This window comes from Rana temporaria, chromosome 1 (assembly GCF_905171775.1).
Source record: "Rana temporaria chromosome 1, aRanTem1.1, whole genome shotgun sequence".
In the NCBI taxonomy this organism is placed as follows: domain Eukaryota; kingdom Metazoa; phylum Chordata; class Amphibia; order Anura; family Ranidae; genus Rana; species Rana temporaria.
In genome coordinates this window covers 562,420,953-562,435,272 of record NC_053489.1, presented here as the reverse complement: position 1 = coordinate 562,435,272, position 14,320 = coordinate 562,420,953, and the positions used below count along the sequence as shown (strand labels likewise).

At 45.3% G+C, this 14,320-nt stretch overlaps 2 protein-coding genes across 5 annotated transcripts in view; both read left to right on the top strand.

The window, feature by feature from the left end:
* LOC120921675 overlaps positions 1-1,118 on the top strand; it is a 40,786-nt gene extending 39,668 nt beyond the window's left edge. For all 3 annotated transcript variants that reach the window (XR_005744928.1, XR_005744927.1, XM_040334205.1), the window contains one exon: positions 983-1,118. Coding sequence is in view for 1 of the 3 variants with exons in the window: in XM_040334205.1 (XP_040190139.1) it covers positions 983-1,030 (48 nt within the window). In the remaining 2 variants the exon portion in view is untranslated. The remainder of the gene's footprint in view (positions 1-982) is intronic.
* An 11,424-nt stretch (positions 1,119-12,542) lies between these two features.
* Positions 12,543-14,320, top strand: part of LOC120921650 — a 60,158-nt gene continuing 58,380 nt past the window's right edge. Inside the window, exon 1 of one of the 2 annotated variants that reach the window (XM_040334167.1) lies at positions 12,543-12,770. In XM_040334167.1, the coding sequence (XP_040190101.1) occupies positions 12,740-12,770 (31 nt within the window). In that variant the 5' untranslated portion in view covers positions 12,543-12,739. The remainder of the gene's footprint in view (positions 12,771-14,320) is intronic. The other variant, XM_040334172.1, reaches the window with a different exon arrangement.

Sequence of the window (14,320 nt, the reverse complement as noted above, 5' to 3'; positions counted from 1 at the left end):
TGCACCGTGGCTCTTGAGATATCGCTATACAGGGAAATACAAGCATACTGTTCGGGATGTTTCTCTTCTTTGTGTGCAGTCACCCTAGCCTGTTTTTTAATATGGAAAACATTAGGGGTGTAACGGATCGTCACCGATCCGTGATCCGAACGGGCCACCCCGTTCGGATCGGCACACCCCGCGATCCGCGGAGCGCTCCGGAGCCTAGGCCTAGGAAAGTCCCCGGCTTCGGCCTAGCTCCGGAGCGATCTTGCTCCACCCAGTCTGCTTGCCAGAGCCCAGCGTGACACGCCTCCCCGCCTCCCCGGGGAGGCGTGTCACGCTGTGCACTGGGCTCTGGCAAGCAGACATGGAGAGGGAATAGTAGCAGAGAAGCACTAGTGTGAGAGGAGGAGGGGGGGGGGGGAGAGCACATTTCACGGGTGGATTAAAGAGGAAGCAGGTGAGGCTCTTTGGGACTTGTTAAAAGTACAATCTTGATGTTTTTACAGCTATATATAATTATATATATATATATATATATATATATATATATATATATATATAGAGAGAGCTGTAAAAACATCAAGATTGTACTTTTAACAAGTCCCAAACAGCCTCACCTGCTTCCTCTTTAATCCACCCGTGAAATGTATGTGTGTGTGTGTGTGTGTGTGTGTGTGTGTGTGTAATATATATATATATATATATATATATATATATATATATATATATATATATATATATATATATATATATATATATATATATATATATATATATATATATATTACACACACACACATTTTTTTTTTTTGCGCTGATCCGAAAATGATCCGATCCGTGACTCCTGATCCGAGGATCGATCCGATCCGTGAGTTTTTTGATCCGTTACACCCCTAGAAAACATACATCTTGGCAGAGCAAAATTATTTTGCAGTTTATAACAAAACATTTCCTTATGGCAGAATACTTATTGTATCCCATGGTTGTTTATTTTCAGAAATACATGAAAAGCAAAGAAGACCAGAGTATGGAAAGATCTGAGTGACGGGGCTACTGAATATACAATATGGCTTTAGTTTGCATTGTTTGAGAGATATTGCTAAACAAAAATAAAATTTATTTTATTGTCTGTATTTTAAATATCAAACATTTGATGAACACTTTTTTTTATCATTTTAATCAGGAATATAAATCAAATAGGATAGTGAAAGCATGATACTAACCCCAGATGGGGGGGGGGGGGGAAGGGTTGGAATACAGAAGAAAGACTGGTGTCACTTGGCCAAATGCATCTTTATTTACTTAACTTTACAACTGGAAGTTTTTTTTTTTGGGTCACTTTTCATAAATCTACTACAGAATATAGCAGTCTACAATTATTAATCACAAAAATATTATAAGCCTATGTAACTGGATTCATGCATGCTTCGCTCGCTGTTCCCTCAAAGTGGTGTGGAGGAAGTAGCTGGATAAAGAAGGACAAAGATGGTATTTATTATCTTCCTAGCTAAAAGTACAGTATAGTGTTAATACGTTTAATTTCTGCCTCCACATTTTCAACTCTGTCACCCAACTGCTGCTACATTCTTCCAGTGTTTAATTTTGGCATCAAATTTAGATATAGTCATTAATATTTTACAGGATTTATATAGCACTGACAGTTTAGCAGCATTTTACAACATGAGGGCAGACAGTACAATTACAATACAATTTATTACAGGAGTAATTAGAGGGCCCTGCTCCTTAGAGCTTACAATCTAAGAGGGAGGGTCAAGAGACACAAAAGGTAATAACTGTGGGGGATGAGCTGAAGGAGAAAATAAATATACAGTTGTTAGGTGAGGGCCGGATAGGCTTCTCTGAAGATATGAGTTTTCATGGATTGTCTGAATGTGGACAGAGTGGGAGATAGTCGGAAAGCTTGGGGTAGAGAATTCCAGAGGATGGGAAAGGCTCTGGAGAAGTCCTGGAGGTGACAAGAGAGCAGGTCTTGGGAGTTTTTGTCAGTCTTATGACTAAAATGCCATTTTTGGTTTGTGACGGTGGTCTGGGGAGGCCTGTAATGCACAGTGCTCTGGACATGGTCTAAGGAGCCCTGTAATGCACAGTCCTCTGGACGGTGGTCTGAGGAGGCCTGTAATGCACAGTGCTCTGGACATGGTCTAAGGAGGCCTGTAATGCACAGTGCTCTGGGCGGTGGTCTGAGGAGGCCTGTAATGCACAGTGCTCTGGACATGGTCTAAGGAGGCCTGTAATGCACAGTGCTCTGGGCGGTGGTCTGGGGAGGCCTGTAATGCACAGTGGTCTGGGCGGTGGTCTGAGGAGGCCTGTAATGCACGGTGGTCTGGACATGGTCTAAGGAGGCCTGTAATGCACAGTGCTCTGGGCGGTGGTCTGAGGAGGCCTGTAATGCACAGTGCTCTGGGCGGTGGTCTGAGGAGGCCTGTAATGCTGCACAGTGCTAAGCATGCCTCATCACTAAATACGCTACTGCCGCTACCTTGCTTTACAAGCGGAGCCCTGAGGAAAACAGAAGTTCATGTGGGTAAACGTCCCTCCTTCGAATTTTTGTTCTGTTTTTGTTTGTTGATAGAATGGGAATTGATTTTCATCATAATTTTCATTAATTCATGAAAATGTGAGGTTGCTGTAGCAAGTCCCTCGTCTCCTGTACTCCAGGGTTTAGTGTATCTGCTACCTCAGTCACTCTATTCTCACCGTCTGCCGATGCTGAGTGCTAAATAAATTACAAGCTCGCCACCTGACCTTAACAACTTGATAAAAAAAATAACATTCTTTAGCAAGGAACATACATTCCACATTAATAATTATGCCACCAAAATAAGTATGTGCTGTAATTTTTGCCAAAGCCCAAGAGCCCTGGAGCAGCAGTAAATATTTCAGCTGTCAGCAGATCAGCCTTAGCGGCTGAGACAGTGTATTACTGTTTTTAAAACGGTATAGGCACTTATTTTTTTATGTTTTACATAGCTATGCCTGCAAAAGGGACCAGCCTGAAGTGATCTAGCAGGATTTCATTTTCTGACTAAAGTACCACTTTAACTACAACCACTACATCTTGCCATAGCTATACATCTTTAAACCAGTTTTAGCATGGGGATTAGGTAACTTTCGCTACTGTTCTTCCCGTGAACTCACTGGTGCAGTAATTGAAGTTCAGATCTAGAATTTCAATTTTTAGACATGTATTTGCAAAAAAGATTGGCTTGATGAAAAATGGTAACAATTATTTCTTCTTTAGTGTTTTAAAAACCCCTAAACCTATGGTTTACAACTGCTGCAGTGGATGTCTGTGTGCAGTTGTCTCCCTGCAGCTCCACCTGCCCTGATGCAGATGTTAACAGTGTTTACCCTATTGCGCTGAGCATCCAGTGTATTCCCTTTTCTCATTGGCCACTATGTATTTTTAGTGTGCATGGTCAGCGGCGGCCTGTCCATTAGGGGTGCCCGGGCTCCTCTCCCTCTCTCCACGCCACTCCCTTTTATACAATGGATAGATTCATGCATAGCATAAATCTATCCACGGCCACCTCCTATTCATGCATATGGCTCCTTTTTTAGGGCACCGGGTGCATGAATTACAGCGCCATTTTTTTTTTTTTTAAAGCACCTGATTAGAGCCAGAGGATCTAATAGGATGGGCTTGGGATGCAGAGAATGCACTCTGATCCCACCCAGGTGTGTTACAACAGCAAATGAATATTCGCTGTTGAAACACTGATCCTCAATCCGGCCTATCAGAAGCGGGTGTGAGACCCATTTTCCGATTGGCCGAAAAGAGAAGACTCCCAATTGGCCGAGGAGGGGAAACGGAAGTCGCAGTGATGACCCGTGGAGAACGGGAGGCCACTGCCGCCAGAGCAGGGGAAGCCGCCGGTGATGGGATAAGTGCTACCAACCGGGGGGTGGCATACCGTTTGCCACCCCCCAAAAAAAATTCCACCGGCTGCAACTGGGTTTGGTACTGGCTGGAGCCCTGTTACAGGCCTCCTAACTGTCTTTGGTATTGTACATCTGGACAAAGATTTTCCAGCTGGTGGGACCACAATCCAAGTGCCAACAGACTGAGAGCGATTGTCACTGGGTTAAGCTAATTAAGCAATTAACCCTTTAAGCTGCCACCACCACCTTTTTTACAGAGAAGGGGGAAACTGCCAATCTTAGCAATACTATGATTTAAAAATAAGTGTCTGTACACACACTGTCACCACAGACAGGTATGTTCAGAGATTTATCAAATACAGTAGCACTCTTTAAGAGACAAGGATTTTTGTAGTTTGTATTTAGAGGCAATTTCAATACTTTTCAATGTAGGGTTTAACTGCTTGCCGACCAGCTCACGAACATTTACGTCAGCAGAATCACACGGCTGCGCAAAGCAACGTGTATATACGTATTAATTTTGCGCCCGCACGCCCCTGCCACGAGCTCCGTAACCATGCCCACGGATTTGATGTCCGCCGGTGTCCCATGATCGTGTCACAGAGCGGCGGGATGCCTGTGTAAACAAGGCATCTCCCTGTTCTGCCTAGTGACAGGACAGTGATCATCTGCTTCCTGTCATCGGGAGCAGCGATCAGTGTCGTGTCACAGTAAGACCAGCCCCCACACAGTTAGAATCACTCCCTATGACACACTTAACCCCTTCCTCGCCCCTACTGGTTAACCCCTTCCCTGCCAGTGTCATTTACACAGTAATCAGTGCATTTTTATAGCACTGATCGCTTTATAAATGACAATGGTCCCAAAATAGAGTCAAAAGTGTCCGATGTGTCCGCCATAACTGCCGGCTGGGTGATAGGCTGGATACATAGATCCTTGTAGTCTCCCCAGTCCGGCCAGCGAGCGTGAGCAGACCTTAGCTACACGCTGGGTTGGCCACGACATACCCCATGGCCCCAGGGGTGGCCGGTGGGCTTTTTGCTCTAGGGTCCACATATGACTGGGCTGCTTTGTTGCCTCACTCACAGTGGACCGGGTCGACAGCTACCTCAACTCGGTTGTAGGCCTGTCTGGAACGCACCATCGGAGCCGTTTGTAAAAACTTGGAAAAACTCCATGCCTGAGCCTTTCCGTGGGTTTCCGAGTTCTGCCAAGCTGTCCTAAGTATTTCCGAGGCTCTCCGGCACCCCCCACCTCTGGCCACATGCGGTATTGCATGCCATAGAAGTCAATTTTAGTTTCTATTGACTTCTGTGGGGAAACTCGCTTTGATATCTGAGTGCTTTGGATTGCGGGCATTCTCCTGGAACAGATTATGCTCGTAATCCAAGGTTCCACCGTACATGTTTTGCGGTGACAACTGCTTCTTCAGGAGGAATCAATTACTTTATCTACAATAAAGACAATACATCATAATGTTGTACATATACAATTTTGAAACCAGATTACTGGGAGAAAACAAGGGGGAAATATATTTTCTCGAAAAGACATATTGTTGCTTACCCACAGAATACCAGCACCCAGGAATAGGTGATAGCTGCAGGAGCACCCAGGCGGATACGGGAGGCAAACCATAAGCACAAAATATCTCAAAATTGTTCAAAAATAAATAAAGGGAGAGATTTATTGTACTCGATACCTTCCACGTCTCTGATCAAAAAAATATAGGCCCGGATTCATAAAGACTTACGCTGACGTATCTTTATATACGCCGCGTAAGTCCACGGATTTATGCGCCGTATTCACAGTAGAAGATACTCCTGAATTTTGGCTTCCTACGACCGACGTAAGTCTCCTACACCGTCATATCTTGGGTGCATATTTACGCTGGCCGCTAGGGGCGCTTCCATTGATTTACGCGTCGAATATGCAAATTACCTAGATACGCCGATTCACGAACGTACTTGCGCCCGTCGCAGTAAGCTACGCCGTTTACGTAAGGCGTAAGTCCGGCATAAAGATAAACCACCAAATAGCTGGTCTAAGTCATGTAGGGTATGGACGTCGGATTTTACGTCGTTTGCGTAAGTCGTACGTGAATGGGGCTGGGCGTAGGTTACGTTCACGTCTTATGAATTGAGCCGGCGTATCTTAGGGAGTAAATTTGACGTCATTCTGAGCATGCGCCGTTCGTTCGGCCATTCATTTGCATGGGGTCACGGTTAATTTTAATACAACACGCCCACTACCTTCCTAATTTGAATTAGGCGGGCTTACGCCGGCCCATTTACGCTACGCCGCCGTAACTTAGGAAGCAAGTGCTTTGTGAATACTGGTCTTGCCTCTCTATGTTACGTCGGCGTAGCGCATATGAGATGCGCTACGCCGGCCAAAAGATGCGCCCTCTACTTGAATCTGGGCCATAGAGTATAGATCAGGGAGATGCAATTAGCGGACCTCCAGCTGTTGCAAAACTACTAGTTCCATCATGCCTCTGCCTCTGGGTGTCATGCTTGTGGCCGTCAGTCTTGCTATGCCTCATGGGAGTTGTAGTTCTGCGACAGCTGGAGGTCCGCTAATTGCACATCCCTGGTATAGATGAACGTGAGAAAAAAAAAAGGATCGGACAAAGAATAAGGCAAAACAAAATTGATAAAAGAACAAAAGGTAAGATCTATATACTTATATATTCATCAAACTCTCACCACTCTATCCTCATGTCTGTACATGTGCCGCAGCCATGATGCTTTGCAGCCACTGCAAAACTAAAACAGCATGTTGCTTACGATGGGTGCTGGAAATACACTGCAATCATTGTGTGGTAGTATGACAATCAAACACCTCTGAAAAGCGATCTTAGCATGAAGCGCTTTTCAGACGACTTGTAAATGAGTCCTTATATTCTTATCACCATGATGCTGCTGATGCCATTTACTCCTCAGTGCGCCCGTTCCAGGAGGAAATCCTCTAGAAACAGAGGCCGGTGTCTCGTCACATTCGGCTCCCCATCACAGATTGCTCCAGAAGTGACGTTCCGTTGCCGCCATCTTGCTAAACCCCACACTCCTGCACAGTAATGATCGAGTGAGAAGGGGGCAAGCGGACATCTTGTTACACCCACCAGAGTTTTAGATTTCACAGTTATTTTCAACACAAAACGGAGCTTATATGCTTAAATACAGAATTTGTAAATCCGACGGACTGTTTACATGTTAAATGTGAAAATCAGAGGTGTTCTGTCACATTAGCAACCGTGTAAGTTCAGTAGGTTTGCTGCTGATTTTAAAATGTAACATGTAAACAGTCCGTCGGATTTCCAAATTCTGTATTTAAGCATATAAGCTCCGTTTTGTGTAAAAAAATAACTGTGAAATCTAAAACTGGGTGGGTGTAACAAAATGTCCGCTTGCCCCCTCACTCTATCATTAACCACTTAACAACCGCTGAACGCCAAATGACGTCCTCGACTTTGTGCAGTGATATCTGAATGATGCCTGCAGCTACAGGCATCATTCAGATATCAGCGTCTTCAGCCGGCGATTCTGTGCACAATAAGAACGATCAAAGCGGCAGTTCCGCCGCTTGATCGTTCTTATAGGCAGCGGGAGGGGACGTCCCCCCCCTCCCGCCACCATCCGGTGCTTCTCCAGGCTCTCCCGTGCCATCGGGGGCCCGGAGAGAGAATCGGCCAGCGTTGGCTGGGGAAGCATAGAGATGACTGGTGACCAGATGGTCACCAGTCATCTCTATGACCGTCGGAGGGCTGGGTGCGACGTTATGACGTCACGCCCGGTACCCGCAAGTAAACAAAGCCGCAATTGCGGCTGTCGGCGTGAGATCGGTGAATGTTTTTTCACGATCTCATGCTTGTAAGCCTGTAGGAGAGATGTGGGATCTTATTGACCCCACATCTCACCATAAAGAGGACCTGTCACACTGTTTCTTATTACAAGGGATGTTTACATTCCTTGTAATAGGAATAAAAGTGATCAAAAAAAAGTGTAAAAATAAAAAAATTAAGTAAAATAAAATGAACATTTTTTTTTTAAAACGCCCCTATCCCCGGTAGCTCGCGTGCAGAAGCGAACACGCATGCAAGTCCCGCCCACAAATGTAAACGCCGTTCAAACCCCACATGTGAGGTATTGTCGCATGCGTTAGAGCATGTGCAACAATTCTAGCACTAGACCTCCTCTGTAACTCGAAAATAGTAACCTGTAAAAAAAAATAAAGCGTCACCTATGGAGATTTTAAAGTACCGAAGTTTGGCGCCATTCCATGAGTGTGCGCAATTTTAAAGCGTGACATGTTAGGTATCTATTTACTCGGCGTAACATCACCTTTCACATTATACAAAAAAATTGGGCTAACTTTACTGTTTTGTTATTTTTTAATTCATGAAACCGTTTTTTTTTTTCCAAAAAAAAGGCGTTTAAAAAAATTATTGCGCAAATACCGTGCGAGAAAACAGTTGCAATGACCGCCATTTTATTCCCTAGGGTGTCTGCTAAAAAATATATATTTATAATGTTTGGGGGTTCTGATTAATTTTCTATCAAAAAAAAATGAGATTTTTACATGAAGGAGAGAAGTGCCAAAATATGCCCGGTGGTCAAGTGGTAAATGTGCAGGAGTGTGGGGTGTAGCAAGATGGTGGTGACGGAACGTCACTTCGGAGAAATCTGTGATGGGGAACCGAATGTGACGAGCTCTGCTATCATCCTACAACTTCCTAACATTTAACTGTAAAGCGGAGTTCCACCCAAAATGGAAGCTCCACATTTGGTACCCATCCCCACTTCCGCAATCAGAAGTTCAGCTCCCTCCTTCCTCCGGCACCGAGACATTCAGAAAGCACAGCGCGCTTTGCACATGCACTGTAGGGAACCAGCCGAAAGGCTTCACTGCTTGGTTTCCTTACTACAAATTAAAATATATATACAAAATGTACATACATTCACCGTGCTAACCAAAATGCAATAAATTAATGGCAGCCAACACCACAAAATGAGATCAATTTTGTAAAACAAACTAAACAAAGAAAATAAATGTAGCGCTAAAAAAATATATATGAAAAATTAGGAAAGACTGCAAGAATGAGTCTTATAATATAATATAGTAAAAACACCATAGGTGCTCAAACAGTCCACTAAGCACAGTGAAAATATATGGAATATGGAACCAATCGATAGGAAACCAGCCAGATGGTATCAATAGAAACTTCCCCAGATGACGTTCATGAGAACGAAACGCGTCGTGAAGAAACATTGACCCTACTGCTTGATTGATTTTACAACGCTTGTTATGTTCACCTAAATGTGAGTGTAAATGTTATCTATTTACTGCAAAGTAAACTTTTTATACGGATTCACGCTATGTGCCCCCTCGTTTTTCTTTTTTGCTCCATATTCTCTGAGTCACCTGGATTACATACTATTGGAAGTTTCTATTGATACCATCTGGCTGGTTTCCTATCGATTGGTTCCATATTGATTATGCATTTGAGTGCTTGAGGGTTTCATTTACCTATCTAGTATTGGAATCGTTTTGGAGTCTGGACATCGGTACCTTATAAGCTTGATTGACCTGATAAGTGTATACTTATTTGGGTCCGATCCCTCTGGTAAGCCTCTCATCATTATTACCTGGTGGTGGATCTACTATCAAATTTTTCAACACACAGTCACTTTCAGTGGTATTGTTTTGATTTTCCTCACAGACTTTCATCAATATATTTTCACTGTGCTTAGTGGACTGTTTGAGCACCTATGGTGTTTTTACTATATTATATTATAAGACTCATTCTTGCAGTCTTTCCTAATTTTTCATATATTTTTATTTTCTTTGCTTACTACAAATGTTGGCAGCAGCACTCGAGAGCCGATGGAAACATCGGCTGGGGTGCCGACACCGCTGGATTTCAGGACAGGTAAGTGTCCTAATATTAAAAGTCAGAAGTTACAATATATGCAGCTGCTGACTTTATTTTTTTTGCTGGGGGGGGGGGGGACTCTTCTTAAAGTGATTGTAAAGGTTAGATTTTTTTTAACAAACATGTTATACTTACCTTCTCTGTGTAAGGATTTTGCACAGAGTAGCCCCGATCCTCCTCTTCTGGGGTGCCCTGGCAGCACTACTGGCTCCTTCCCTTCATCAGGTGCCCCCACAGAGAGCCGCTTTTGCTGGGGGCACGCTCCTGAGTCCCGCTGCTGCGTCCATTGATACAGACAGCGGGACTCGGCCCTGCCCCCCGTGTTACTGGAATTGATTGGCAGCAGTGGGTACCAATGGCTCCTGCTGCTATCAATCTATCCAATGAGGATGGACACAACGGCTGGAGTCGCTGGGCTTGTGCACATTGTTGGATCAGATCAGCTCCGGTAAGAAAAAGGGGGGCTCTGGGGCAGCTGCAGCACACAGGGTGTTTTATCCTAATGCATTAAGGTGAAAAAACTAGAGACCAATCACTTTAGCCACTTGTGGACCAGCCACTGCAGTTATTTTGGGGCAGGTTAGTTCCCATATAGATATGCTTATAGATACAGTGGGCGCACCCACGACGCCGGAGCCGACGCGCATGGCCAGCGGCTGCGAAGTCTGGCGTCCACCCGCGATCGCTTCACAGAGAGATAGAATGGGGTTCTGTTAATGTAAACAAACAGATGCCCGTTCTGTCAGGGGAGTACAGTGTGATTGCCTGTTCCTAGTGATTAGGAACAGCGCGCTCTCTCTCTCTCTGAACTCCCAGTCAGTCCCCTCCCCCCACTGTGAGAAACACCTCCCAGGGAACACATTTAACCCCTTGATCGACCCTGGTGTTAACCCCTTCCCTGCCAGTGACATTTACACATTAATCAGTGCATTTTTATAGCACTGATCGCTGTATAATCACCGGTCCCAAAAAAGTGTCTGATCGGTCCGCCACAATGTCACAGTCGAGTTAAAAATCGCTGATCACCACCATTAAAAACATTAAAATTGCAATAAATCTATCCCATAATTTGTAGATGCAATAACTTTTGCGCAATCCAATCAATATACACTTATTGCGATTTTTTTTTCCAAAAAATATGTAGAATACATATTGGCTTAAACTGAAGAAAAAAATATATTTTTTATTTTTTTGGGGGGATATTATAGCAAAAAAGTAAAAAATATATATATATATATATACTGTATATATATATATATATATTTTTTAAAATTGTCGCTCTTTGTTTCTTTATAGCACAAAAAATAAAAACCGCAGAGATGATCAAATAACACCAAAAGAAAGCTCTATTTGTGGGGAAAAAAAGGACATAAATGTTGTTTGAGTGCCACGTCGCACGACCGTGCAATTGTCAGTTAAAGCGTCGCAGTGCCATATCGCAAAAAGTGCCCAGGTCATCAAGGGGGTAAATCCTTCCAGTCCTTAGGTGGTTAAGCACAGTACAAAAAAAAAATAAAGCGTTTCCTGTAACCTGCTTTTCCGAAACTCCTACCCAGTCAGCAGAGGACGCGCGAGATGTGGGCGAGTCTCTTAAGGTAACAACAATCAGAGCTCCCAGTCACTGGTAATTTCGCGACTCCAACCCCTATAAGCGGAGGAGGCGCGAGATGTGGGCGGGTCTTCTAACCTAATAACAATCAGAGCTCCCAGTCACTGGTAATTTTGCGACTCCTCCCCCTATAAGCGGGGGAAGCTCGAGATGTGGGCGGGTCTTCTAAGGTAACGACAATCAGAGCTCCTAGTCACTGGTAATTTCGCGACTCCTCCCCCTATAAGCGGAGGAGGCGCGAGATGTGGGCGGGTCTTCTAACCTAACGACAATCAGAGCTCCTAGTCACTGGTAATTTTGCGACTCCTCCCCCTATAAGCGGAGGAGGCGCGAGATGTGGGCGGGTTTTCTAACCTAACGACAATCAGAGCTCCTAGTCACTGGTAATTTTGCGACTCCAACCCCTATAAGCGAGGGAAGCTCGAGATGTGGGCGGGTCTTCTAAGGTAACGACAATCAGAGCTCCCAGTCACTGGTAATTTTGCGACTCCTCCCCCTATAAGCGAGGGAAGCTCGAGATGTGGGCGGGTCTTCTAAGGTAACGACAATCAGAGCTCCCAGTCACTGGTAATTTTGCGACTCCTCCCCCTATAAGCGGAGGAGGCGCGAGATGTGGGCGGGTCTTCTAAGGTAACGACAATCAGAGCTCCCAGTCACTAGTAATTTTGCGACTCCTCCCCCTATAAGCAGGGGAGGCGCGAGATGTGGGCGGGTCTTCTAAGGTAACGACAATCAGAGCTCCCAGTCACTGGTAATTGTGCGACTCCTCCCCCTATAAGCGGGGGAAGCTCGAGATGTGGGCGGGTCTTCTAAGGTAACGACCATCAGAGCTCCCAGTCACTGGTAATTTCGCGGCTCCTCCCCCTATAAGCGGAGGAGGCGCGAGATGTGGGCGGGTCTTCTAAGGTAACGACAATCAGAGCTCCCAGTCACTGGTAATTTCGCGGCTCCTCCCCCTATAAGCGGGGGAAGCTCGAGATGTGGGCGGGTCTTCTAAGGTAACGACAATCAGAGCTCCAAGTCACTGGTAATTTTGCGACTCCAACCCCTATAAGCGGAGGAGGCGCGAGGTGTGGGCGGGTCAACTGAGGTAACGGACAATCGGTGATGATTGCGCGACTCCTCCTCCTATACTGTAAACCGAGAAAGCGCGTGGTGTGGGCGGGTCTCCCAATATAGCGTTTCTGCCAGAGATTGGCTGCCTGTCACCTGGTAGTCAGCGAGCCCCTCCCCCTCCAGCCGATGCGGAGTGCGTCACTTAGTTGGGAGTTGTCAGAGCGGTTGGTAGCGGACTACTGGAAGAACGGAGGATGGCGGAGGCACCGGGAGCAGATAATAGAGGTACGGTACTCAGGACTATCAGTGACCGCCCCCTGCCGGTGTAATGCAGTGTATGACATCATCACCCATCATTTCTTATTACTATGGGGGGAGAACACCGGGACATTGTCTCCAGCTTGGAAGCTGATCATTACATGACCTGTCACATTCTGCTGGGCCCTCTATTCTCCTGGTAATGGGCCCTTGATGAAGTCAGTGATATTATACTGGGAGCGCTGGGATGAAGTCAGTGATATTATACTGGGAGCGCTGGGATGAAGTCAGTGATATTATACTGGGAGCGCTGGGATGAAGTCAGTGATATTATACTGGGAGCGCTGGGATGAAGTCAGTGATATTATACTGGGAGCGCTGGGATGAAGTCAGTGATATTATACTGGGAGCGCTGGGATGAAGTCAGTGATATTATACTGGGAGCGCTGGGATGAAGTCAGTGATATTATACTGGGAGCGCTGGGATGAAGTCAGTGATATTATATTGGGAGCGCTGGGATGAATTCAATGATATTATACTGGGAGCGCTGGGATGAAGTCAGTGATATTATACTGGGAGCGCTGGGATGAAGTCAGTGATATTATACTGGGAGTGCTGGGATGAAGTCAGTGATATTATACTGGGATGAAGTCAGTGATATTATACTGGGAGCGCTGGGATGAAGTCAGTGATATTATACCGGGAGCGCTGGGATGAAGTCAGTGATATTATACTGGGAGCGCTGGGATGAAGTCAGTGATATTTTACTGGGAGCGCTGGGATGAAGTCAGTGATATTATACTGGGAGCGCTGGGATGAAGTCAGTGATATTTTACTGGGAGCGCTGGGATGAAGTCAGTGATATTATACTGGGAGCGCTGGGATGAAGTCAGTGATATTATACTGGGATGAAGTCAGTGATATTATACTGGGAGCGCTGGGATGAAGTCAGTGATATTATACCGGGAGCGCTGGGATGAAGTCAGTGATATTATACTGGGAGCGCTGGGATGAAGTCAGTGATATTTTACTGGGAGCGCTGGGATGAAGTCAGTGATATTATACTGGGAGCGCTGGGATGAAGTCAGTGATATTATACTGGGAGCGCTGGGATGAAGTCAGTGATATTATACTGGAAGCGCTGGGATGAAGTCAGTGATATTTTACTGGGAGCGCTGGGATGAAGTCAGTGATATTATACTGGGAGTGCTGGGATGAAGTCAGTGATATTATACTGGGAGCGCTGGGATGAAGTCAGTGATATTATACTGGGAGCGCTGGGATGAAGTCAGTGATATTATACTGGGAGTGCTGGGATGAAGTCAGGGATATTATACTGGGAGCGCTGGGATGAAGTCAGTGATATTATACTGGGAGCGCTGGGATGAATTCAGTGATATTATACTGGGAGCGCTGGGATGAAGTCAGTGATATTATACTGGGAGCGCTGGGATGAAGTCAGTGATATTATACTGGGAGCGCTCGGATGAAGTCAGTGATATTATATTGGGAGCGCTGGGATGAAGTCAGTGATATTATACTGGGAGCGCTGGGATGAAGTCAGTGATATTATACT